We start from the raw sequence: 27308 nt of genomic DNA, 5'->3' as shown, positions 1-27308 counted from the left end.
GGAGAGAAGCCAGTGGACAGAGGGGGCTTGGGGCCGGGGTTATCGGAGGCCCAGCTGGGAAGCAGGGGGGCTCGGGGCTGGAGAAGGGGAGCAGGCAGAGCCCTCCTGGCTGCAGGGAAGACTGGGATGTGCTGGGCTGGGGGAGGCCAGGCCTGAGCCCCAGAGAGTTTCCTGTGCTGGGTTCAACGCTCAATAACCCCTCCTGTGTTACGCTGGCAGAGAGTCGCTCCGGGCTACAGAACAAGGGAGTGGAGGCCCCGGGGGGGCCCAGAGCAAGGGGACTCCCTGGGGGGCCCATGGCAGACACAGACGTGCTGAGGCTGAGAGAGGTGCGGCTCCGGGAGCTGGAGGGGCCTGACCCGGGAGCGAGTGGCCCCCCGAGAAGGGCTGTCACACTGAACGGGGCACCCACCACAGACCACACAGGGCCGAGAGTGGGCACGATCCGTGAGTCTGTGACAGGAGGCAGCTTCCTCTGGGGTGGGGCAGCAGCCAACACAACCGCAGGTGGAAGGGGATTAGACAGAACAGAAAAATCGCCTGTGTGTTCAGAGAGCCCAGGGCTGCGCTAGCAGGGGCTGCGGGTCGGGAGTGAGGGGCACTGGCAGGGCTGGGCTAGCAGGGGCTGCGAGTCGGGAGTGAGGGGCACTGGCAGGGCTGGGGGGCTGTGGGTCAGGAGTGAGGGGGGCTGGCAGGACTGGGCTAGCAGGGGCTGTGGGTCGGGAGTGAAGGGCACTGGCAGGGCTGGGCTAGCGGGGGCTGTGGGTTGGGAGTGAGGGGCACCGGCAGGACTCGGGGGGCAGGGCTGGGCTAGCAGGGGCTGCGGGTTGGGAGTGAGGGGCACTGGCAGGGGACAGGAATTGGGAACAGGGATGCAAGAGGCAAAAGGGGGCAGGGGGATGTGGGGCGCTGGAGGGAGGCTGGGGGAACACAGGTATCGGGGCAGGGGGAGAATTCTGGGGCTCAGGGGAGCAGAGCTGGACTAGAGGGAAACTCTGAGTGTCTGATAAAGGGAAGAAAAGTGGGGATGTGAGGAGGAGCTGTGGGGCGGGGCCTGGAGGGAGAATATGGAGAAAGCAGAGACTGGCTGGGGAGGGCAGAGCTAGGGGGCAGGCGGCGGGAGGGGGATGGGGAGAGATACAATGGCAGCTCCTCCTGCCCATGGGGGAGCGGAGGGGAGGGGAGGGGAGGGATTGCTCCCCCCCCTCCCCCTCAGCTGAGACAGGCAAAGCTCCCTCGCACGGAGGCAGGTAGAAGCTGGGTGAACCCAGCCGTGGGTGCGCTGAGCAGTCTTCCAGTACCTCTCCCTGCCTGCGAAGGCACGGCAGGGAACCCCTCTGCCCGAGCCAGGTGGCTGTGCTCATGTGAGAATGGATCAGGCAGACGTCAAGCTGCACAGAAGCGGCCACTGGCGGGGAGTGTGGGGCAATCCCTTCTCTGGGTTACATGCTTAATGGTCACAGCAGCCACCCAGGTGTGGGAGGCCCAGGCTCAGTTCCCCCCAATGCTCTCACTCCTGGGCCATGTGATGTGGGACTTAGGACTAGACACAACAGCGACTGAATGACTGCCCTGCAGGCCCCCAGCCCAGGACAGATCAAGTGCAGTGAGGGCTGGGTTAAGGCAGAAGCAACCTAAGCTTATGCCTAGAGCCCAGTTAGTGTATGTGGAGCCTGCCCCATGGCGCAGGCAAGCAGGAGCAGTGCTGGCTGCCCCACTGCAGTTTGTCCCAGAGCTGCACCCATGAGGCGGGAGGTCAATGAGGCCAAAATTGAGCGAGTGGCAAGGTGACCCCCATGCACCAGATCCCAACCCAGCTCACTCCATTTGTCCCCCACACCACTGCCCCTTGTCATACGGGGGGTCAGTGGGTCCAAACCTGAATGGCCAGAGCACCAGCCCCTGAACCAGATTAGCTGGAGCTTCAGGGGCCATGACTGGTATGCAGGCAGGGAGTTATGGTCAGTGCCCGGTAGGGAGCCAACCGGGGGTGCGGGGCATGAAGAGGTTTTACCTAGAGCACAGGGATGGGTTCATCTGGCCCCACAAGTCACTCCAGGAACCTGGCGGCAAAGCGCTAACAGCTCCCTGGAGTGAGGGGAGCGGAGCTGGTGGCTCCGGCCCAGGGCTGGTAGCCAGTGAGGGGGGTGCACACAATAGACCTCCCCGTACTGGTCTGTTCCCGGAGTGGGTCACACACAGAGTCCATGTCACCCGGCCATGACTCGCCTGCAGCTCGAGCTCTGGGCTGCCTCTCCAGGGCCTGGACCAGGACCAGGACCCGGACCCCCATTGCCCTGGGACACTGGGGACTCTCTGGAACAAAGCCCAGTCCCCATAGAAACCCCCCTTCCCTTGGACTGTCTCTTCTCTGTTCACCCAGGGCTCCATTGGCTTCTCTGTCTGACGCCCCTTAGTGCTGGGAGAAACTGCCCAAGCCCGCGGCGGTGGGGTTCAGGGGCAGATCTAGGGCAGGGCTGCGGTGAATCTCTTAGTCGCTAGGACGCAGGAGCTGCTGGGAGGGTCGCTGACTTGCAGCTGCTGTGGTAACTCCGGGTCCCAGCTCCTGGCAAGACCCCCAAGCCCAGTGGCTGCTGCGGGGAGCCCAGAGCTCAAGGGCCTGCAGCCGGGAGCGGGGAGTCTCCAGCTGGGCCCTTCCCGCTGCTCCCTGGGAGCCTCCCCCAGGGCAGAGCCCCCGGCCCCACTCAGAGGGAAGGTGAGAGACCCCCCCCTCCCCACCAGGGAGCAGTGCCCCGGGCTGCTCCCCGTGGAGCTGGCTGCAATCCCCTGCCCTGGCCCAGGAAAGCTGCTGCCAGCCCCAGGATGTGCGGGATAGGGGGACAGGAGGGAAGAACAGCATTGGGGGTGGGTGAGCAGCGGGTTTCCCCTAAAGGGCTCAGAATTTACAAGGCAAATATCTCCTCTGTGTCACACCCTGCTCACAGTTTAGTCTTTGTATGTATGATCACATTTGGTGCAAGGAGCTCCTGGCCATCAGAGACCGTGTATGGACTTTGGAGACCAGGGTGGCCGAGCTGAGGGAGACAGAGAAGTACATAGAGGGACATAGTAGAATGGTCCCACCCCTGGTCGGATAGCCTCTGTGCTGTTGAGGAGGATGAAAGTCCCAGGGAAGCACAACATCCAACTGGAGCAGAGGGAAATGATTCTATAGTTGGGACTCTCCTTCCAGATGATGTTGTGGTATCCTCTCACACTGAAGATACCTCTCCGGGGAAGCTAACTCCAGCTATTACGAAGAGACAGGTATTAGTAATGGACAATTCGATCATTAGAAACATAGATAGCTGGGTTTGTGATTGTGACATGATGACTGGGAGAACCGCATGGTGACATGCCTGCCTGGTGTGAAGTTTGCAGATCTCTCGAGACATCTAGATAGACTTATGTGTAGTGCTGGGGAGGAGCTGGTGGTCGTGGTACATGTAGGTACCAATGACACAGGGAAGCATAGGAGAGACGACCTGGAGGCCAGTTTAGGCTGCTAGGTAAGAGTTTGAAGTTAGGAATCCATGGTAGCATTCTCTGAAATGCTCCCAGTTCTACTTGCAGGGCCAGTTAGACAGGCAGAACTGCAGGGTTTCAATGTGTGGGTGAGACGATGGTGTGGGGAGGAGGGCTTTAGAATTATTAGGAACTAGGGAAACTTTTGGGAAAGGGGGAGCCTATGCAGGAAGGATGGGCCCCACCTAAACCAATATGGAACCAAATTTTAGGCACTCAACATTAAAAAGATCATAGAGCAGTTTTTAAACTAAGGGCTGGGGAAAGCCAACAGGTGTGGAGGAGTATCTGGTTCGGACATCCCTTGGGGAGGATCTATTAATAGATAATCTCTATGTCCTAGTGAGGATGAGAGGATGGAAAATGATAAAATACGGGCAGGGTCTGATCAGAAACAGTCAAATAAAAAGAGTCCCATTCAATTACATCGTGTAATGGCAGACAGCTAAAAGGAGACCAGTTTTTAAATGCTAATTTACCAATGGTAGAAGACTAAATAAAATGGATGAACTAGAGTGCCTCATATTAAATGAGGATATTGATGTAATAGGCACCACAGAAACTTGGTGGAATGAGGATAATCAATGGGATACGGTAATACCAGGGTACAAAATATATCGGAAGGACAGAACAGGTCATCTGGTGGGGGAGTGGTGTTCTATATGAAAGAAAGCATAGAATCAAATGATGTAAAAATGAATCAAACTGTACCATAGAGTCTCTCTGGATAATAATTCCATAAGACTATAGCAGTAGGGATATATTAGCAACCACCTGACCAGGATGGTGATAGTGACTGTGAAATGCTCAGGGACAACAGAGAGGCTATTAAAATAAAAAACTCATGAATAATGGGGGATTTCAATTATGCCCATATTGACTGGGTACGTGTCACTTCAGGACGGGATGCGGAGATAAAGTTTCTTGACCCCTTGCAGAGACTGCTTCTTGGAGCAGCTGATCCTGGAACCCACCAGAGGAGAGGCAATTCTTGATTTAGTCCTAAGTGGAGCACAGGATCTGGTCCAAGGGGTGAATAGAGCTGGACCACTTGGTAATAGTGACCATAATACAATTAAATTTAATATCCTTGTGACAGGAAAAACACCACAACAGCCCAACACTGTAGCATTTCATTTCAGAAGGGGGAACTAAATGAGTAGTTAAACAAAAATTAAAGGGTACAGCCCCAAAAGTGAAATCCCTGCAAGCTGCGTGGAAACTCTTTAAAGACACCATAATAGAGGCTCAACTTGAACGTACACCCCAAATGAAAAAACATAGAGAACCAGAAAAGAGCCACTGTGGCAAAACAACAAAGTAAAAGAAGCAGTGAGAGGCAAAAAGGCATCCTTTAAAAAGTGGAATTTAACTCTAGTGAGGAAAATAAAAAGGAGCATAAACATTGGCAAATGAAGTGTAAAAATACAATTAGGAAGACCAAAAAAGAATTTGAGGAACAGTTAGCCAAAGAAAGACTCCAAAAAGTAATAGCAAAAATGTTTTTTAAAATATCAGAAGCAGAAAGCACTGCCTAAACAACCAGTGGGACCACTGGACGATCGAAATGGTTAAAGGAGCACTCAAAGACGATAGGCCATTGTGGGGAAAACTAAATGAATCTTTTGCATCGGTCTGTCCTGTTGAGGATGTGAGGAGAGTCCCAAACCTGAGCCACTCTTTTCTCGTTGGTGAAGATATGAGAACTGTCCCAAATTGAGGTGTCAGAGGAAGTTTAATGGAACCAATTGATCAACTTTCCAAACAGTATTAAAGTCTCCAGGACCTGCTACCGATGGCAGTATTTTGCCCGAGCAAGAAGTGTTTGAACTTGGAATAAAGAAATTGAAAATTGCCTTTTTAATGGCGGACGCAAGGTATCCCGCGCTCTAGCCCCTTCACTACACTTGCCATTATGTTGGCAATGCCATTGCCTAAAACATGCACTGGAACCTTGTGCCCATGGTTTAAAAGAGAACTAGATAAATCATGGAGGTTAAATCCATTACCGATTATTATCTAGGACACGTAGGGATTAGTGTCTGTAGCCTCTGTTTGTCAGAGGGTGGAGATGGATGGCAGGAGAGAGATCACTTGATCTTTACCTGTTAGGTTCACTCCCTCTGGGACACCTGGCATTGGCCACTGTCGGTAGACATGATACTGGGCTGGATGGACCTTTGATCTGACCCAGTATGGCCGTTCTTATGAGATGCTAAAGGAGCACTCAGGACGATAAGGCCATTACAGAGAAACTAAATGAATTCTTTGCATCTGTCTTCACGGCTGAGGATGTGAGGGAGATTCCCAAACCTGAGCCTTTTTTTTTAGGTGACAGCTTTGAGGAACTGTCCCAGATTGAGGTATCATTAGAGGAGGCTTTGGAACAAATTGATAAACTAAATAGCATAAGTCACCGTACCCAGATGGTATTTACCCAAGAGTTCTGAAGGAACTGAAATGTGAAATTGCAGAACTACTAACTGTAGTCTGTAACCTATCATTTAAATCAGCTTCTGTACCAAATGACTGGAGGATAGCTAATGTGATGCCAATTTTTAAAAAAGGGCTCCAGAGGTAATCCTGATTTCAGTACCAGGCAAACTGGCTGACACTATAATAAAGAACAAAATTGTCAGACACATAGATGAACACAATTCATTAGAGAAGAGTCAACATGGTTTTAGTAAAGGGAAACCATGCCTCACCAATCTACTAGAATCCTTTGAGGGGGTAAACAAGCATTTGGACAAGGGATCCAATGAATATAGTGTACTTTGCTTAAGGGCCTTTGGTGAGGGACCTTGTCACAGTCTTTCTGAAAATCTAAGTAAGCTGCCATAGGATAAGAGAGAAGGTGCTTTCATGGATTGGTAAGTGATTAAAGGATAGGAAACAAAGGGTAGATATAAATTATCAGTTTTCAGAATGGAGAAAGGTAAATAATGGTGTCCCCAGGGCATAGGTGCCAACTTTTCCAGGCCCTGGTGGGTGCTCAATCCTGGCCTCGCTACGCCTCCACCTCAACCCGCCCCACCCTGCCCCATCCCAATCCCTTCCCCAAAATCCCTGCTCCAATTCCACCCCCTCCCTGCTCCTATTGAACCCCTTTCCCAAATCCCCACCCCAGACCCACCTCTTCCCCGAGCATGCCATGTTCCCCCTCCTCCCCTCTCTGTCCCAGTGCTTGCCGCCACGAATCAGCGGTTTCATGGCGGGAAGCGCTGGGAGCTAGGTGGAGAAGCGGAGCCGCAGTACGCTAAGGGGAGGAGGCGGAGCAGAGGTGAGCTGGGGCGGGGCGGGGTGGGATGGGATGGGGAGCTGCCAGGGGGTGCAGAGCACCCACCAATTTTTCCCCATGGGTGCTGCAGCCCCAGAACACCCATGGAGTCGGCACCTATGCTCTTTTGGGACCAGTCCAATTCAACATTTTCATAAATGATCTGGAAAAAGGGGTTAACAGTGAGGTGGCAACATTTGCAGATGATACAAAATTACTCAAGATAGTTAAGACCCAGGCAGACTGTGAAGAGCTACAAAAGGATCTCTCAAAACTGGGTGACCGGGCAACAAAATGGCAGATGAAATTTAATGTTGATAAATGCAAAGTAATGCACATTGGAAAACATAATCCCGACTATACATATAAAATAATTAGCTGTTACCACTGAAGAAAGAAATCACAGAGTCATTATGGATAGTTCTCTGAAAACATCCACTCATTGTGTAGTGGCAGTCAAAAAAGTGAACAGAATACTGGGAATAATCAAGAAAGGGATTGATAATAGGACAGTAAATATCATCTTGCCTCTATATAAATCCATGGTACTCCCACATCTTTAATACTGTGTGCACATGTGGTCACCCCACCTCAGAAAAAGATATTTTGGAATTGGAAAGGATCCAGAAAAGGGCAGCAAAAATGATTAGGGATATGGAACGACTTCTGTATAAGGAGAGATTAATAAAACTGGGACTTTTCAGCTTGGAAAAGAGATGGCTAAGGGGAGATATGATTGAGTTCTATAAAATCATGACTGGAATAGAGAAAGTAGATGAAGAAGTACTGTTTTCTACTTATCATAACACAAGAACTAAGTGTCACCAAATGAAATTAATAGGCAGCAGGTTTAAAACAAATAAAAGGAAGTATTTCTTCATGCAATGCACAGTCAACCTGTGGATCTCCTTGCCAGTGGATGTTGTGAAGGCCAAGACCATAACAGGGTTCAAAAAAGAATAGATAAATTCATGGAGGATAGGTCCATCAATGGCTATTAGCCAGGATGGGCAGGGATTTGTCCCTAGCCTCTGTTTCCCAGAAGCTGGGAATGAGCGACGGGATGGATCACTTGGTGATTCCCTGTTCTGCTTATTCCCTCTGGGATTCCTCCAGGGGTACCTGGCACTGGCCACTGTCGGCAGACAGGATACTGGGCTAGATGGACTTTGGTTTGACCCCATAGAGCCGTTCTTATGTTCTTTAAAGAGCCTGGGGGGAATCGGGGTGTAAAATGGACTAACGTGAATCCAGAAACCTCCTCAATTGCTCTTCTCACCCTGACAGGCTGCAGAATAACGACCCCATATCGCTCCAGATCGTCCCATCCTCCTAGGGGCTGGGGCAGGGAAATGGCTGTGGTGGATCCAACTCAGGTAGGAGATTTTGGGGGAGCTACTGGTGAGGGTTGAGGGGCAGGAAATACACAAGGTGAGGCAGGGAGGGGGACAGGGTGTGATAAATCTGCTGGGAAATGCTCAGCCTAGGGGCTCTTTATGAACAGGCTCGTTGCTGTGGGGGTGGGGGGACTGAACATTCCCTCATTTCTGAAAAAGGAAACAGATCCCCCCTCGGAAATGGCTGGGAAAACAGAGCAAAGTGCTGGAGCCTGACCCCCCTGGGCAGATACTGCAGTGCAACACAAATGGGAAGTGCTGGGATTCCTGTCCCTGTTCCCTGCACTGGGCTGTGTCTCCCACATCAGCCTGTGCCTAGTAGGTAGGTGGGAAATGAGATCCTGCCCTCCTCCGTCTGCTGGGAGGACAAGGAGCTCTCCCCTTCTCTCTGTTCCCTGCAGCCTCCTGTCCACTCTGGGCAGGGTGGGGTGGGATTCTGCTCCTCTGGCCCTCCCAGAGCTGTCCTGGTGTTGTGCTTCTTCCCCCATGAACAATGGGATTGTGGCTGGTCTGCAGGCACTGAGTGGGGAGCACCTGTTGTTTCAGGTGCCGGTGACTTTCGAGGAGGTGGCCGTGTATTTCACCGCGGAGCAGGGGGCTTTGCTGGACTCCAATCAGAGAGCCCTCTACAGGGACGTCATGCAGGAGAATTATGAAACTGTGACCTCGTTGGGTAAGGATTCCTGTCCCCTCAGCTATGTGAAGCCACGGGGTCTGCATTTCTGCATCTGGTCAGGTTCTTCCCTGGTCAGTTAGATTAGAGGGAGTGGATCACATAGTCCACAGTTCCAGTGTGAGAGAGCCACTCACCTGCAAACCCCCTCCAATTGGATAGGGGAGCCATAAAATCATAGAACTGGAATGGACCTCAAGAGGTCATCTAGTCTAGTCTCCTTTGTGAATTGGATGGACATGCTAATTCACACCTATTCCTCCAGCTCTCATGGGTGCAGAAGCAGTGCATTATCCTTTCTCAGCAGTTCTCAGACTTCATTGCTCCCTGACCCCTCCTGACAACAAACATGACTACATGGCCTCAGGAGGGGGAACTAAAGCCTGAGACTGAATCCCATCTTCAGCCCAGGGTGGAGGGGCTCGGGCTTTGGCTTGAGCCCCGGATAGGGGGAGGACACCTCAAGTTTTCACTTCAGCCCCAGACTGAGGGGACTCAGGCTTTGGCTTCAGCCCTAGAACCCAGCAAGTCTGACGCCAGCCCTGAGAACCCCATTAAAATGGGGTTGCAGCCCACTTTGGGATCCTGACCCAGAATTTGAGAACCGCTGTATTATCTGCATTAACTCTCACTCACAGACAGTATCTCTGTGCATCACACTTCATGGGACTAGCTCCATCCATGGGATTAGCTCCATCAACAAGGACAAGCGCAGAGTTCTGCACTTAGGACGGAAGAATCCCATTCACTGTTACAGACTAGGGACCGAATGGCTAGGAAGCAGTTCTGAAGAAAAGGACCTAGGGACGAGAAGCTGGATATGAGTTGACAGTGTGCCTTTGTTGCCAAGAAGGCTAATGGCATATTTTGGACTGTATGAGTAAGGGGCATGCCAGAAGATTGAGGGATTCTGATCATTCGACATTGATGAGGCCTCATCGGAGTACTGTTTCCAGTTTTGGTCCCCACGCTACAAGGATGTGGAAAAATTGGAGAGAGTCTAGCGGAGGGCAATAAAAATGATTAGGGGGCTGGAGCACATGACTTATGAGGAGAGGCTGAGGGAACTGGGATTGTTTAGTTTGCAAAAGAGAAGAATGAGAGGGGATTGATAGCTGCTTTCAACTACCTGAAAGGGGGTTCCAAAGAAGATGGATCTAGACTGTTCTCAGTGGTACCTGATGTCAGAACAAGGAGTAATGGTCTCAAGTTGCAGTGAGGGAGGTTTAGGTTGGATATTAGGAAAAACTTTTTCACTAGGATGATGGTGAAGCACTGGAATGTGTTACCCAGAGAGGTGGTGGACTCTCCTTCCTTATAGGTTTTTAAGGTCAGGCTTGACAAAGCCCTGGCTGGGATGATTTAGTTGGGAATTGGTCCTGCTTTGAGCAGGAGGTTGGACTAGATGACCTCCTGAGGTCCCTTTCAACCCTGATATTCTATGATTTTATGGGGAGCGTGTGGGCTCTGGAGGTTTAGACATAGGCAGGAGTTTGTAGCCCATAAGGCCTGTTTGCTAGCTTGTGTATTGCGTGTGTTTCCTTCAATGGTTTGATTGATTATATTGTTTTCTTGGGTTTGGTTTATGCTGAATTCCAGTATGTTACCCATAATAGCTGGCTGTAATGCAGAGAACCTATCCTGTATGATTGGCTAGAGCAAGGTAGTATAAGTGTTTGTAACCTTGGACATAGATAAATGGCCTACTGGTTACCCCTTTTGACTTTGGGGGCCTGATGGGGAACCAAAGAAAGAACTCAGCAGACCAGTTAAGCACAAGGTACACCACAGAACATGGAAGTCATGATTTAGGTGAGAGGTGACAGTTTGGGGGATGAGATAATCGATACCAATGCATGTCATGATATGTAGCCTAAGAGTAAGTGTACCCAAAGATTTAGCTGGATGAGAAAATGATATCTGGGCATAGTACGTAGAATTGGGCAGGACCCTATACAAGGGTAAACAACCGTGCAGAAGGGTCACTCTTTCCTATATTCTATCAAGCTATCAGCTCAATATAGCAAAGCTACTCAGCACTCAACCCTGATCCCTACCAACTGGGGAAGCCTGGACCATTGAATTCATCAGGGATGCCGGAGATGAGGCTGGTCCTTGTCTCCCACTCCCAGGTCTTCAGGGAAGGGTGTGAGTATGCTAGTTTGCATAGTCTTTTAGAATAGAAATGTTACCCCCACGGTGTCATAGAATTGCATTACTACTTTGTGACTCTGTGTTTAATAGCATTTATTGTAATGATCTTAATATTTTGATATTCTCCTCGTATAAGTGTCTTTGCCACACAAGTGGAGGGTTCTCTCATGACGTTGAACTCTCTGAGTTTTCTAACCTTGTAGCCTGAATTGAGAGAAAACTCTAAATATTGTCTGGTCAGACCATTGGCGACCCATAATAAACTAGGCCATAAATTCAAGTCAACGAGTTTAACACCAGAGCTGTTTGTGCTTCAGCAAGTCCCCCAGAACACACAGATCCTGAACACGCCTAGTGAGGGTGTGACAACTTCCCCCTCACCCAGAGATCTTCCCCTCCCACAGGGTCTCAGTGACCATCTTCCCATCTGTTCAGATCCCACAACCCCCCAGCAAATCATGGGGTCAGTTTAAACTTAATTTGTGACAAATACTGCCCCAATCCTCTGTGCACTCTGCTCATGCCTGATTTCACCCCTGAGCAGGTCTCCCCATTCCCAAACCTGCCCTGATCGTCCAGCTGGAAGCAGCAGAAGAGCCGTGGGTCCCGGATCTCCCAGACTCCAAGGAAAGGAAGATCCCAAGAGGCACCTGCACAGGTGAGGAGTCAGTGACACAGACACAGAAACTATCTGGCAAATGGAGGAAAAGGCTGAAAATCCTCAAAATGTGGTGCGAACCCCCTTGGTTCTGCCTCATCTCACCCAGGTCAGGCTGTGGTCAGCAGATGTTGTATCATGGCAGATATCGCTCGTGGCTTCCCACACACCTGTTCGCTATCAGGAGTTTTCTCCCTGACTTCACTTCCCTGTGAGTGTTTGGATGGGATGTGGAGGCAGAATCCAATTTCTCGGTCTTCCAACAGTCATTGTGTGAGAGGGTGGACTAGGCCCAAGGGCCCCCTGATGGAGACCTCAGGGCTCTGCCACACTCATCCCAGGAAGGGAGCAGTAAAGAGGTCCTCCGAGCAGGCTAGAGTGGCTGCACAGGAAGCAACCAATCAGGGCCCGGAGGGGAGCATATAAAAAGGAACAGCAGATCAAAGCAGAGAGAGAGTTGTTGGGTTGAGCTGCTGCTGGGAACTGGAAGAAAAGGACTGCATGCCCAGCTGCCTGAGGGAACTGCAGGACAACAGCTAAGTGGGGGCAGGGACCGGGAAAGTTAGAGGCTCCTGGCTGGCTGCTCAGACCAGTCTGAGCAAGAACCATCTGCAAGCAGAGACCAGAGGAGCATTGAGGGCCTCCTGGCTGGCTGAAGGGGCTGGGTGAGGACTGAGCCTGGGGAGGGCCCCAGGAAAATAGTGGCTCCAAGGGGGAAGCCCTGGGGATAAGAACATAAGAACGGCCGTACCGGGTCAGACCAAAGGCCCATCTAGCCCAGTATCTGTCTGCCAAAAGTGGCCAATGCCAAGTGCCCCAGAGGGAGTGAAGCTAACAGGCAATGATCAAGTGATCTCTCTCCTGCCATCCATCTCCTCCTCTGGTGATCAGAGGCTAGGGACACCATTCTTTACCCTTCCTGTTTTATAGCCATTTATGGACTTAGCCACATGAATTTATCCAGTTCCCTTTTAAACATTGTTATAGTCCCAGCTACCACACCTCCTCAGGTAAGGAGTTCACACGTTGACTGTGCGCTGTGTGAGAAGACTTCCTTTTATTTGTTTTAAACCTGCTACTATAATTTATTTGTGACCCTAGTTTTGTATTATGGGAATAAGTAAATAACTTTTCCTTATCCACTTTCTCCATATCACTCATGATTTTATGACCTCTTCATATCCCCCTTAGTCTCCTCTTTTCCCAGCTGAGAGGCCTAGCTCTTTAATCTTTCTCATATGGACCCTCTCCAAACCCTGATCATTTAGTTGTCCTTTTCTGAACCTTTTCTTGTGCTAGAATATCTTTTTTGAGGTGAGGAGACCTCTGTTACACGTATTTTAGATGTGGGTACCATGGATTATATAAGGGCAGTAAGATATTCTCAGTCTTATTCTCTATCTCTTTGCATGATTCCTACACTCCTGTTTGCTTTCTTGACCGCCTCTGCGCACTGCGTGGACAGCTTCAGAAGAACTATCCACGATGACGCCAAGATCTTTTCCTGAGTCATTGTAGCTAAATTAGCCCCATCTATTGTATGTCTTGTTGGGGTTATTTTTTCCAATGTGCATTACTTTACATTTATCCACATTAAATTTCATTTGCTATTTTGTTGCCCAATCACTTAGTTTTGTGAGATCTTTTTGAAGTTCTTCACAATCTCCTTTGGTCTTAACTATCTTGAGTAGTTTAGTATCATCTGCAAACTTTGCCACCTCACTGTTTACCCCCGCTACCAGAGCTGAGACTACTTTAAGACTGAGCCCAGGCAGGGCTAGAGAAACAGCACCAGAGGGGTACTGGGCTAGGCCCTGATGGACTGTGTGCCCCGGAAGAGGCCTTTTCTGGTTCACGCGCAGACATGGTGTGTGACTCAGCCGGAGGGCTGATTTGTTGAAGAAACCACCTGAGAACCACTGAAAGGGGTCACCAGAGGATAAAAACCGCAGACACGCCCACAAGAGGCAGGTGCACACCTTGCATTGTGTTTTCTCTCTTTGCTATTCCCCTTTCTTTCCTTCCTACCAGCCCAGGCAATGACTCCTGCCTGGACTTTCTCTCTTCCCCAGCAGATGATGAGACAATGAGTGAGAACGAGGATGGGAATCCACAGCAGGAAGGTCCTGGGCAAGTGGAACTGCAGGGAAGGTTTTTGAGAAGAGCCGAAGGGAATTTTTCCCAGTGCTTGGAAAAGAGAAAAGCCTGGAGTCATCGGCACAGGTCAGAAAGGAAGTTGGGAAACAGCCAAAGGAATAAAGTGAATGAAGTAATTGAATGTGGGGGAGGAGGCAAGGATCCCCAGGAAACCACAGCTCAGCAGACAAATCCCAAGGAAAAGAAACCATATAAATGCTTGGAATGTGGGAAGACCTTCAGTCGGCGCTCAGATCTTATTAAACATGGTAGAATCCACTCTGGAGAGAGACCCTATAAATGCTTGGACTGTGGGAAAAGCTTCAACCAGAGTTCAAATCTTACTACCCATCAGAGAGTGCACATAGGAGAGAGACCCTATAAATGTCTTGAGTGTGGGAAAAGTTTCAGTGTACTCTCAACCCTTATTATACATCAGAGAACCCACACAGGAGAGAAACCTTATGAATGTTTGGACTGTGGGAAAAGCTTCTATCGGAGCTCAAATCTTACTGCCCATCAAAGAGTGCACACAGGAGAGGGACCATATAAATGTCTTGAGTGTGGGAAAACCTTCAGTGCACCATCAGTTCTCCTTATACACCAGAGAACCCACACAGGAGAGAAACCTTATAAATGCTTGGAGTGTGGCAAAAGCTTCAGTCGCCGCTCAGGCCTTATTAGCCATGAGAGAATCCATACAGGGGAGAGACCGTATAAATGCTTGGACTGTGGGAAAAGCTTCAGTCGCCGCTCAGACCTCGGTAACCATGGGAGAATCCACACAGGAGAGAGACCATATAAATGCTTGGAGTGTGGGAAAAGCTTCAGTCAGAGCTCAGGCCTTATTAACCATAGCAGAATCCACACAGGAGAGAAACCCTATACATGCTTGGACTGTGGGAAAAGCTTTTATGGGAGCTCAAATCTTACTGCCCATCAGAGAGTGCACATAGGAGAGGGACCATATAAATGTCTTGAGTGTGGGAAAACCTTCAGTGCACCATCAGTTCTCCGTATACACCAGAGAATCCACACGGGAGAGAAACCTTATAAATGCTTGGAGTGTGGGAAAAGCTTCAGTCAGAGCTCAGGTCTTATTAGCCATGAGAGAATCCATACAGGAGAGAGACCATATAAATGCGTGGACTGTGGGAAAAGCTTCAGTCACCGCTCAGGCCTTAGTAACCATGGGAGAATCCACACAGGAGAGAGACCATATAAATGCTTGGACTGTGGGAAAAGCTTCAGTCACCGCTCAGACCTTAGTAACCATGGGAGAATCCACACAGGAGAGAAACCCTATAAATGTTTGATCTGTGAGAAAAGTTTCAATCGGAGCTCAAATCTTCATACACATTGGAGAGTGCACACAGGAGAGAGTGGGAAAAGTTTCAGAGAGAGCTCAAAGCATCAGGAGAGAAATCATGTAAGTGCCTCAGCTGTGGGATAAGTTTCATTTGAAGGACAAACCTTGCTTCATATCAGACAGTTCACATGAGAGAAAACCTATAAGTGCTTGGATGATAGGAAAAGCTTCAATAACTGCAGGAAAAAAGTCAGTCTGAGCTCACGCATTATTCCACATATGATAACTTACAGAATAAAGGCCTTGAAAGTGGCAGAAGCTTCATTTGGTGCTCATATCAGGGACTTCTCTCAGTGCCCTGACTAGAGCTGGCCATAGGAAAAATTCCATTTCCTAATTCCCACACACATTGCTGGTATTTAGCTCCCAAGTATCCAGCAGCCCATGTCTGGGGGCAGGTTCCAGCAGCAGCTGACCCTGAGCTGGTCAGGAACCCTCTGGCTTTGCCTGGTCTCAGCAAAGCCCAGGCAGAGGAGGAGATGTCCCAGTCAGCCCCTCTTCCCTGCTGCAGCCCTGGCTGCTGAACTGCTGGGCCTTCCTGCCAACTTGCTGGGAGGAACGAGAAACTCCTCCAGAATCTCCCTCTGCCTGGATGAAGTATCCCCTCCACCTCCTTCCCAGATGTTATGCCCCTTCCATGGAGACTAGGTGAGGGATTCTTGGGCCAGGCCCCACATTCACTCTGGACACTTGCCCCTACACTCCCATTTTCCAGCAATCTCTGGACTGGGCTCCCCCGGTTACCTAGAGCCTGGTCCCTGCAGGAAGACTTTCCCTGGGGATGGCAACTCTTCCCCTCCCCAAATCCCCTGAGGTTCTGGGTTCCGGGGAATCAAATGTGAGGGGACCAGGAGGGCTGGGTTTTGGGGAGGAAACTGGAGGATTGGTGAATGTGGGAAGCAGAGGGTCTTGGGGAAATCATTAGGGGTCATAGAGGACAGTACAGGGAAGAGAGGTGCTGCCTCTTATCACTCGCCTCTTTTCCCTGCCTCCTCTGCATTCAGAAAGCACCACTGAGAGGGACTGATTCCTACAGGGTCTTTTGTAGGAGGCTTAAAGGTCTTGGGATCCCACCTCTGCTCTGGAGCATCAGCCTTCAAGGTTGTCTCTGGTGGGAAAAGTGGTTGGGATTAGCTAGCAAATCTACTTTGACCCTCCCCTGTTTTTCCTAGTCTAGACTGATCCCAACCATCTTCTATATTCAGATCCACCCAATAGCAAGGGCCTTTGTGGGAGGCCTAAAGGCCTAAGGATCTTGTTACCCCAAAATTTGAACCCAGGGCACCCCGATAATGGCCTCTCCATACTGCAAAGCATTGCCAATTTGGTGTGTCTCAATGGGTAACAGGAGGCGGCCCACCTTAGAGGAATTGCCTACCTTTTATCCGGGAGTTAGTCTCTTAACCCTCAGAGGATTCCTCTGAACAGACTAGTTCTCTGAACTCCAGCGAAGATATGGCTACAGCCCTCCCAAGGATTGACGCTCCAGCAGTAATTCTTTGAAAACAACATTTATTTAAACAAATAAACCAATTAATTGAATTAATTAAGGGAAAATACAATGCAACACAAGCTACATTAGAGGGATACAATATACTACATGGCCCATTTAGCAGATACAATGTTGCACAATACAATAGACCCCTTATACATATGTATAAAGCCTTTATAAAATGTTGCTATATTTTACCAAACCTATTACATTGTAACATACAGATCCCTTAACACACATACATTACATAACATTATTAAGTAATAACATACTATGAATAGTTATCAGTCATAGACTGGGTGGGGTAAAATCCATTCAGATGCAGGCATCCTGCTTTATTACCTATTATTTCCTTATAATCAAGAGAATTATTCCTTACTTAATCAGTTCTGTACTTTCCTTCTGACTCATCTCGGTGATTTCAGCTCTAGGATTCTTCCTTGCTTCTGTCCATTCCGCTCGCTCGATCTTCTCTTCTCTGCTCTCTCTTATCTCCTCTACTCACTACACACTCGCACTGAAGCCTGTCAGCTCTCTGCCTTATATACGATTTTTTGACCCTTTTCTGATTGGTTGCTCTCTCAATATCAGTTATGACCATAGTGCCCTCCTGGTGGGATAATACCTGTTCAGCCAATCAGCTTTACCTGTCATTTGAGCCGGACCCAGGCAGGAACCTCCTTTTCACCTGACTGACCTCTGGGAGTGAATTTAATCTCGCTCTGCTGAACTTTACTTCACCCTAGTTGCCTACACACTATTGGTCAACTCTCCCTAAGTTCTCCAATTTGATTTTCTGATGTAAAATTATTGCGGCCGTCATTTCGGATTTCTGGCTCACGTCACCTTAAACTATCCCTGTGTAATACTTGAAAAAAGCCTTAAATCTACAACTAACTATATCTTTATGTGTGTCTAAATATTACAAAACCATCACAACTTTTGTTATGCTAATTGGAGCAAGTGAAATTTACAGTGTTTTCTCCCTCTCTGCCTGCTTTCAGCTGTATGGCTGAGTGCTCTCCTGAGGGACTGATTTCCACAGGGTCTTTAATGGGAGGCCTAAACACCTATTGATCCCACCTCTGCTGTCAAGGATCTGTCTCTGGTTAGAAAAATCAGGGCTTTGGAGTGGAGGCCGGAGCTGTAGCACGGAGCAGCTCCGGAGCAGTGGAGCTGCAGGTGTCTGCCTGGAGCTGAAGTGGAGCCAGAGCACAGCTCCAAAGCCCTGAGAAAAATGGTTGCTATTAGCTGGCAAATCTCCCTGGACCCACTCACCCCCATTTCTAGTCTGCACTGACCCCAACCAGTTTATATATTCTGATCCCCCATTAGCAGAGTGATTGTTAGTCACTGCGTTCCCCCTTTGGGGAGATATTGTCACATTCCCAGATAGTCTCACGTTGTACACTGACTCCCTTAGAGACCAGAATTAAATAGATTCTAAAAGTGCTGTAGCAGAGACAGTAAAATGTGGTGTTTTGGTGTCTGTATTACATGAAGACGATGGAGTGAGTAGGAGGGATTCCCTCCTTCCCCCTTCACTGTTATTCTTCCACCACCCTGAAACAACAGCCTCTGTCCAAGCCTTGGAGAGTTTATCCTTTCCCTATTCCACCTTCCAGCTGCCAGCATGGCGCTTGCCACCACATCCTTTGCTCGCATTTTGATTTCTTTGATCCTGAACCAGACTCCTGAGAGCTAGAGATGAATATAAGAACATCAGCCATATGGGATCAGACCCAAGATCCATCTAGCCCAGTATCCTGTATTCTGACAGTGGCCAATGCCAGGTGCCCCAGAGGGAAAGAATAGAACAGGTAATCATCAAGTGATCCATCCCATCACCCATTCTCAGCTTCTGGCAAACAGAGGTTAGGGACACCATCCCTGCCCATCCTGGCTGATAGCCATTGATCGACCTATCCTCCATGAATTTATCTAGTTGTTTTCTGAACCTTGTTATAGGCAAGGTTCAAAAAATCCTCTGGAAAAGGGTACCACGGGCTGACTGCATTGTGTGAAGAAATATTTCCTTTTGTTTGTTTTAAACCTGCTGCCTATTAATTTCATTTGGTGACCCCTGATTCTTGTGTTTGTGAGAAGGAGTAAATAACACTTCCTTATTTAGTTTCCCCACACCAGTCATGATTTTATAGACCTCAATCATATCCCCGCTTAGTTATCTCTTTTCCAAGCTGAAAAGTCTCAGTTTTATCAATCTTTTCTCATATGGAAGCTATTCCATACCCCTAATCATTTTTGTTGCTCTTTTCTGAACCTTTTCCAATTCCAGTAGATCTTTTTTGAGATGAGGTTGTCACATGTGCATGCAGTATTCAAGATGTGGGCATACCATGGATTTATATAGATGCAATATAATATTTTCTGCCCTATTTTCTATCCCTTTCTTAATGATTCCCAGTGTTCTGTTTGCTTTTTTGACTATCACTGCACGTTGAGTGGATGTTTTCAGAGATCTGTCCACAGTGATTTCAAGATCTTTTTCTTGAGGGGGATCAGCTAATTTAGAGCCCATCATCTTAGATGTATAGTTGTAATTATGTTTTCCAATTTGCATTTATCAACACTGAATTTCATCTGCCATTTTGTTGCCCAGTTCCCAGTTTTGAGAAATCCTTTTGTAGCTCTTCGCAGTTTGCCTGGGTCTTAACTATCTTGAGTAATTTTGTATCATTTGCAAATGATGCCACCTCACTGTTTACCCCCTTTTCCATTTACATTTATGAATATGTTCAGTAGGACAGGTCCCAGAACAGAGCCCTGGGGGACACCACTATTTACCTCTCTATTCTGAAAACTGACCATTTATTCCTACCCTTTGTTTCCTATCTTGGGTGAATACCATCTGGTCCTGGGGACTTACTACTGTTTAGTTTATCAATTTGTTCCAAAACCTCCTCTAATGACACCTCAGTCTGGGACAGTTCCTTGGATTTGTGTCCTAAAAAGAATAGCTCAGGTTTGGGAATCTTCCTCACATTCTCAGCTGTGAAGACTGGTGCAAAGAATTCATGTAGTTTCTCTGCAATGACCTTATCATCTTTGAGTGCTCCTTTAGCACCTCAATCGTACAGTGGCCCCACAGATTGCTTAGCTGGCTTCCTGCGTCTGATGGTAATTTGAATTTTTTTTTTGCCTGATCCCTGCAGAGATGTGGAATGCGGACAGGAGTGGGAGAGGGCAGGAAACCAGACCTGGGGAACTACAGACTTGTCTGTTGGGAGCCAGACAGCTGAGGCTGAGAATGGTGAACTTGCAGTACCAGTGCCAGAGAGAGACAGGAATTGCCCTGGGAGTGGTGGGTGAAGCCATCCCTGAAATCTCAAGGGCTACAAATGATGCCCCAAGAGGAATGATAAGGGCAGAGGACAGTGTCTCCTGATTGCTGCTAGGACGAGCCTGGGCAGAGACAAGAAGGAAGCTGGGGAAGCCAACAGGCCTTGGGCAGCCTTGAAGCCAAGCTGACCAACATCAAGGGCAAAGGGAGATGAGGAGCCTAACAGCCCAGTCATCACTCCCTTCCCATCTACCAGTGTCTTGTGTGGGGACAACAGAGACTGTCTGCCCCACTCACCCTACACTGCGTCCCTCTAATCTCCGCTCCTTGGACTCCTGCCCTCGCTGCGTTTGCTTTGTGACAGCCCCAGCACCTCTCCTAGGCATCTCTCTGCCCTTTTCTACCAGTTTGTAAATGTTGCTGTGTTGCTGGTGTGCGGGGGATTTGGGTACATAGAATCATAGAATATCAGGGTTGGATGGGACCTCAGGAGGTCATCTAGTCCCACACCCTGCTCAAAGCAGGACCAATTCCCAACAACAGTGTGCTGGGCTGGGGGTGGGGAAAGGAGTCTGTCTTTGTCCTTTGGAATAATAAAGTAGAATTTAATTTCTCCCACTCCCAGTGTCCTTTGTTTGCATTAAATATCCAGCAGATTCAGAACGGACGTTACTCCTAAAAGCAGTGCAAGCATGGTCTGGTACGGAAATGCACAGTGAGGTCACCCAAGCAACCTCATCACTGCCCTGTCATAGGCTCAACTACAGGCAGTATACTCCCAAGTTTATGTAGAAAACATATGGGTAAAGTGATTCTGCTCTCTGAGCTGGATTTCAGCCCAAGACTGAATCAGTCTTACCACCTGCCTAATACCAGCTGAGACCCATTTAAATCAATGGGGCTATTGGCAGTTGTAAAATTAAACATGTAAATAAGGTTTTTGCAGGACTAGGACTTTAGATAGTGAGGTTTGTGAGTCTCTCTTTGATACTCAGCCTGTTCCTCTTACCACAACTTTCCCCAAATTCATTCTTGTCTGGCTACAAAATAATTGTGTCTCAGTTAGTACCATGATTATTTGTAATACAGCAGCAGCCAGAGACTCTGCAGAAGTCTAACTTCTCCCCTCTGTTGTTCCTTTGTCCATTACTGTGTCCTATATTATTTGATTTTCCCCCCGCTTAATGGGATGAAGCTTGGAGATTTTATGAGTAGCTCCCAACCCTGTACCCTTAATTTCTAGTTTAAAACTCTCTTGACCAGTTGTGCCAACCTCCATCCCAGAAGTGTATGTGCCTCCCTACTCAGGTGGAGTCCATCCCATGAATGTCTCCCAGTGGTTGAACATCCCAAAGCCCTGCTTATTGCACCAGTGCATGAACCATTTACTGATGATCATAATCTTGTCTCTCCTTCGCTTTCCTCCTCTAGTGCCAGGTAGAATCCCACTGAAGATCTCCTGAACCTCCATTTCTTTGAGTGTCTCTCCCTGCCTGGCGTTCTTTCCCTGAGTGCATTCCAGTGAAAGTCCAGCAGTATTGTGTGTTCCCACCTGAAGGACAATCTGGGTTATTTCCTATTGCCACGAGGATCCTCTTCAGTCTCAGATCCATATCCCAGACTTTAGCTCCCAACAGACACCACACCATTCTATTCTCCAAATCCGCTCTGATGGCAGGCCTCTCTGTTCTTCTTGGTGGGGAGTCCCGAGTCATGTAGACCAACCTCTTCCTGGTGGTTCTCTGGCCTTTCTCCTGTTCTTTCTGTCTGCAAGTCTTCTGGGGCTCCGAACTCTGAGTATATCCATTGAGTCTTCCCCTCTTCTAGTAGAACTAGCTGTTCTTTCTCTTCTTCCTTGCCCTCCCATCGCACCTTCTGTTGCTGTCTGCTGTACCCATCCTTCATTTTCCCACTCAGCAAACCTGTTCCTGAACTTCAGTTCTCCTTCATTAGCCGTTCTTTTCCTCTTCGTGGTTCTTGTAGTCACACGTGTCCACTGGCCACTTTCCTCACCCAGCAGTCTCCCCTCACAGTTCTCCAATCCAACTTGCATCTGCGAGTGTTGAGTTTTCCCTTCAGCCTCCTCTCACTGTCCCTCCATCATCTGCTCAAATCCCCTTTGAAACTCCACTGTAGTTTCTGTCTGCATCTCCAAACTTGGATGTTCTCTTCCATCAGCTCTATCAGATGGCATTTCCTACAAACAAAGCTCTTCTCAGGTACCTGCTCTGGGATGATGGACATTCTGCAACTTCCACATCTAGTCATGATCATTGTTTCTTCTATTCATTGGGTCACTACCACTGCTGCCTCTGCAGCTTGCGTCCTGTGGTCCTGTCAAGGAAAGAAGACAAAAAAACACACACACACCCCCGAACAAACCCAGAACATCCCTCCCCCTCCGCCCCCGGCAAACTCCACATCCAAACTGCCACACAAACTCCCCTGTTTTCAGCTCTGTCGCCTGGCTCCTATGCCAGTGATCACACTATGGTTCCCACAGAAGTGGCTGCTCAGAGTACTGCGGACGGGAAGCATTGCTCAGTGCAACATTTCCGAGCCTTTGCTGAATGCTCTGTGAGGTGCCTGTGTAATGCTACAAGCTGAGACCTGACTGAATTTGCTGCTTGGTTGTTCGTGAGGAGGCTCGGGCGAACTGCGGATGCTGGGTAACATCAGTTACAGCTGCCGCCCGGATTCTGTGGTGACAATCTGGTCCCTGCAGGTCATGGGGTTCAGAGGGGGTGAATCAGAGAGATGGGATGGGCAGAGTCTGTGCAGGGCAAAACTGCACAGCAGGGGCAAACAGCTGGAGGCAGGGGGAAGTGAGGGGCTGAGGGGCAAGATCAGGATGGGGCAGCACCAAGATTATGAATGGAATACAGATGTTGCCAGACATGGGCAGCGATGAAAAACCCTGGAGTAGGGTGGGGCAGAGAGATAAAAGTTACCCTAGATGGGCTGGGCCATCTGCAGTGGTTGCAAAATTACCGTGTTTGGGGCAGAGGGGGTCCCCTGCCACCCTTCAGGGCCACGCAGCTCAACATCTACTTCCTAGGACTGTTTTCGTAATGGCTCAGTGCATCTAGACACCGCAGCTCTTCCTTCTCTGGTATGATGGATTGAGCTGCTAAAGGAGACTTGATTCTGTGAAATAGTGTACATATACCCCCCACTGAAATATAATCGTCAGACATGTTTTTAGTGTTCAAAGAATCCCATATCAGTTTATAGGCCTGCGCTACAGCCGTTCACAAATTTATCTTAGCTTCTGTTCTGATTGGAATGCACTAGAAATTTAGTTTTTTGCCTTTAAATGATCTACTTTTTTAAATGTTATTTTTATTACTTGTAGCTCTTCATCGCTTACTTTTGATAACACTATGAGATGGTTTTCATTGGGCATCACTGTGCATATTTCTAAGAGCAAATATAGTAGCAAGCCTGGAGCACTGGGGTAAGATCTGAGGCCTGAACAAGAGGCAGTGAACCAAAGTCAGGCCAGGTATTAAAACAGATGCTCACAAGTTCACTGCTAGGTCCATGAACTTGATAGAGTTGTTGCTCGTGCACTCAGCGTTAGAGATTTACATAGTTATATTCCAGCTAGTACAGCTACAGCCCAGTCTAGTACAAGAGGGGATGGTTTGACAGAACAGTGGAGAGGGATGTTTTGGCCAAGATATCAGGAATAAGGGAGGTAACAAACATGTCATGAACCACGGAAGGTGGTACATATGTTTTTTACCCCAGATTGTGTCTCTGTCCATAAATGTTGAGGTGTCTCGCCTTAAGCGTTAGTCTGGCCAAGAGGACAGCAGAAAGACCTGGTCCATTGTAAGGGACATACATGAGTTAGTGAACCTGTAGAATCTGTGGGGCGCTCGTGTGACTGAGTCAGAAAGGGTTAATCAATTAGCAGGTTACATGACCCAAATCCAGCCTTTAGAGACTCACTGTATTTAAAAGTGCGTAAATGGTAATTGGGGCCATTCCATGTTAGATAAACTAGAGCTGTGAAATGTAGACTTGTATTGTTAGAAAATTAGAAGACGATAGTGGTTGTATTTGTGTGTGTTTACCTATATCTTGTTAGAATGGGGTGGCCAACCTGTGGCTTCGGAGCTGCATGCAGCTCTTCAGAGGTTAATATGCGGCTCCTTGTATAGACACCGACTGTGGGGCTGGAGCTACAGGTGCCAACTTCCCAATGCTCACTGTTCAACCCCTGCTTTGCCCCAGGCCCTGCCCCCACTTCCCCTCTTCCCCCAGGCCCCTGCCCCTTCCTGCCCCCTTCCCCGCACCTGCCGCACTCCCACTCTTCTCCTTGCCCCCAGAGCCTCCTGCATGCTGCGTGAGGCAGAGGGAGGGAGGGGAGGCACTGATGGGCGGGCAGCTGGGGCAGGGGAGCTGATGGGGGCTGCTGACATAATACTGTGGCTCTTTGGCAATGTGCATTGGCAAAGTCTGGCTCCTTTGCAGGCACAGGTTGGCCACCCCTGGGTTAGAAGTTAACAGTGTAACCAGACAGTTCCTGTCTGTCTGTGTGGTCTATTGATTCAGAGATCAAAAGGGAATTTTAACATTTTTGACGTAACAATATTATTGTCTGTAATTCTCTTTGAAGTTTGTAGTAAACTGTCCGTGAACTGCTTAATGGATAATTACCTTATGCTGATGACTGCAACTAGGTACCTGTGTATACATGGGAAATAGGAGGTTTTACATCAAAGCCACAATGCTGCACCCAAGGAACACCTGCTTGTCAAGAGGCTTCCAGAGAACTGTAAAAGGAACTCTTGGGCCGGCGTCCCGCTATCTCAGATCTGCTTCAGCTTCGTCAGGGGATGTTTGAGTCCATGGCTGAGGTCTCCAGCTCCAGTCTGGAGCACCTTGATATTGGACATTGGCCTAGAATCTATGGAATGAATTCTGAAAAGAACGTTTTGCAACTCTGAAGCTCACTATGTTTACTATGAAACTGACCTTAAAACTCCGTATCTTCTCTGTATGATGATATTTTATCCTATACTCTCTTTTCTTAGAGCCAGGGCTCTGGCCCTGCCCACCCTCCAAGCCAGCTGAGACTGACCCACTTCAGGTTTCTGGCCCCTGCCCTGCCCTATCCATGGCTCCTCCTCCCTGTATTTGTCTAGCTTCCCAGACAGTCACCTGGTCGCATCCCCCTCCTGGGTCTTAGGTTATGAATGGCATTGGCCATAGTATATGTGCAGGTAGCCTCACCTGCCCCATAGGTGCTGACTTACCCTCTGGCTGGTGGGTGCTCGACCCCTGCCCCACCCCGTCCCCCAAGGCCCGACCCCTGCCCCGCCTCTTCCTGCCCCCTGCTCTACCCTGCCACCATCCACCCTTTTCCCTAAGTTCCTGCCCCACCTCCTCCCGCAAGCATGCCACATCCCTACTTCTCCCCTCCCTCCCCGAGCATCCTAAGCGCAAGCAAAACAGCTGTTTCATGGTGGGTCAGAGGGGGAGGCACGGGGACTCAGCGTGCTCAGGGGAGCGGGTGGGGGGAGCTTGGTTGCCGCTGCGTGCACAGCACCTGCTAATTTTTCTGCATGGGTGCTCCAGCCCTGAAGCACCCTTGTAGTCACTGCCTGTGCCCCAGAGGGTCTCAGCCAAAGTTACACCCTGATTCCCACCACCTAGCTATGAAGTGCGAGTGTGGTCACAGTGCCAGCACTGGGAGAGAGCTCTCCCAGCACTGCAGGTACTCCACTTCCCCATGGACATTAGCTTGCAGCGCTGGGAGCCGCGCTCCCAGCACTGGGGCACTGTTTACACTGGCGCTTTGCAGCGCTGAAACTTGCTGCACTCAGGGGGTGTGGTTTTGTTCACACCCCTGAGCGAGAAAGCTGCAGTGCTGTAAAGCACCAGCGTAGCCAAGGCCTGAGGGCTTGGCTACACTGGAGAGTTGCAGCGCTGGTGATGGCTTTACAGCGCTGCAACTAACACACCAGCCACACTTGCAAGGCACATCCAGCGCTGTATCTCCCTGGATACAGCGCAGGCTGTACTCCTGCTCTGTCTGGGGAATAATGACTGCAGCGCTGGTGATGCAATGCTGCTCCACCAGTGTGGCCACCAAAAGCGCTGTTATTGGCCTCCAGAGGTATTTGGAAGTATCTCAGAATGCCTGTTCAGCCACTCTGCTCATCAGTTCAAGCTCTACCATCCTGGCCTCAGGTGACCCACCCTTTAAATGCCCCGGGAATTTTAAAAATCCCCTTCCTGTTTGCTCAGCCAGGTGTGGAGTGCAATCAGTGAATCTTTCCAGGTGACCATGCCTCCACAATTCAAACGAGCCCCAGCTCAAGCCATGGCGAGTTGCTGGACCTCATGAATGTTTGGGGGGAGGAAGCTGTGCAGTCCCAGCTGCGCTCTAGCCATAGCAGTTACGATACCTATGGGCAGATATCAAGGGATTTGATGGAAAGGAGCCATGACTGGGACGCACTGCAGTGCAGGGTTAAAGTGAAGGAGCTGCGGAGTGCCTATTGCAAAGCCCGTGAGGGAAACTGCCGCTCTGGTGCTGCCCCCATGACCTGCCGTTTTTACAAAGAGCTGGACGCGATACTTGGGGGTGACCCCAGTGACAATCCGAGTACCACGATGGACACTTCAGAGTGGGGGGGAAGGGGGGAGGGAAGCAGAGGAGGAGGAGGAGGGAGAGGAGGAAACCGAGAGTGAGGGTACTGGAATGGGGGGAGACACCCCGGAGTCCCAGGAAGCATGCAGCCAGGAGCTCTTCTCAAGCCAGGAGGAAGGTAGCCAGTTGCAGCAGCCGGTACTTGGTGAAGGACAAGCAGAGGAGCGGGTTCCGGGTAAGCGGCTTGTATTTTCAGGATGGAAATGTTTCAGGAGAGGAGGGAGGGTTAGGGCTGCATGCATGCATGCCTAGATGTGGAATAGCCCATTGATGTGGTCTATCACGTCGCGGTAATCGGCATCGGTAATCTCTTCAAAAGTTTCAGCCAGAGCATGGGCAATGCGCTTGCGCAAGTTTATTGGGAGAGCCACTGTGGTCCTTGTCCCAGTCAGGCTAATGCGTCCATGCCACTGTGCCGCAAGGGGTAGGGGGGACCATTGCTGCACACAGGCAAGCTGCATAGGGGCCAGGGCGGAATCCGCATTGCTGTAGAAGACCCTCCCGCTCTTCCCAGGTGACCTGCAGCAGTGAGATATCTTGCAGGATCAGCTCCTGTGGAAAATGTTGGGAGACTGTTCAGTGTAGATGCCCCCTGCAGCTGTTTGCTTTCCCCAATGCACAGAAACCCCAGTACAGCCCAGAAGCAATCAATCAGT

The 27308-nt window shown here is 49.4% G+C and overlaps 2 protein-coding genes across 6 annotated transcripts in view; both read left to right on the top strand.

The window, feature by feature from the left end:
* LOC116815868 (uncharacterized) overlaps positions 1-27308 on the top strand; it is a 385671-nt gene that overhangs the window by 16719 nt on the left and 341644 nt on the right. The window lies entirely within an intron of this gene.
* Positions 8097-26624, top strand: LOC116815857 (uncharacterized). Of its 5 annotated transcripts, none has more exons than XM_075069929.1 (6): positions 8097-8181; positions 8749-8875; positions 11574-11687; positions 13763-15252; positions 25031-25667; positions 25881-26624. In XM_075069929.1, the coding sequence occupies exons 1-5, from the start codon at positions 8158-8160 to the stop codon at positions 25139-25141; spliced, it is 1866 nt and encodes a 621-aa protein (XP_074926030.1). In that variant the 5' UTR covers positions 8097-8157; the 3' UTR covers positions 25142-25667; positions 25881-26624. The 5 variants fall into 5 exon arrangements, with proteins under 5 accessions (XP_074926030.1, XP_032620460.2, XP_032620459.2 ...); XM_075069930.1 differs by having other exon boundaries at positions 8143-8181; positions 13760-15252; XM_032764569.2 differs by lacking the exons at positions 25031-25667; positions 25881-26624 and having other exon boundaries at positions 13763-15456.

Source organism: Chelonoidis abingdonii, chromosome 10 (assembly GCF_003597395.2).
Source record: "Chelonoidis abingdonii isolate Lonesome George chromosome 10, CheloAbing_2.0, whole genome shotgun sequence".
Taxonomy (NCBI): Eukaryota; Metazoa; Chordata; order Testudines; family Testudinidae; genus Chelonoidis; species Chelonoidis abingdonii.
This window is presented reverse-complemented; position numbering and strand designations above follow the sequence as displayed.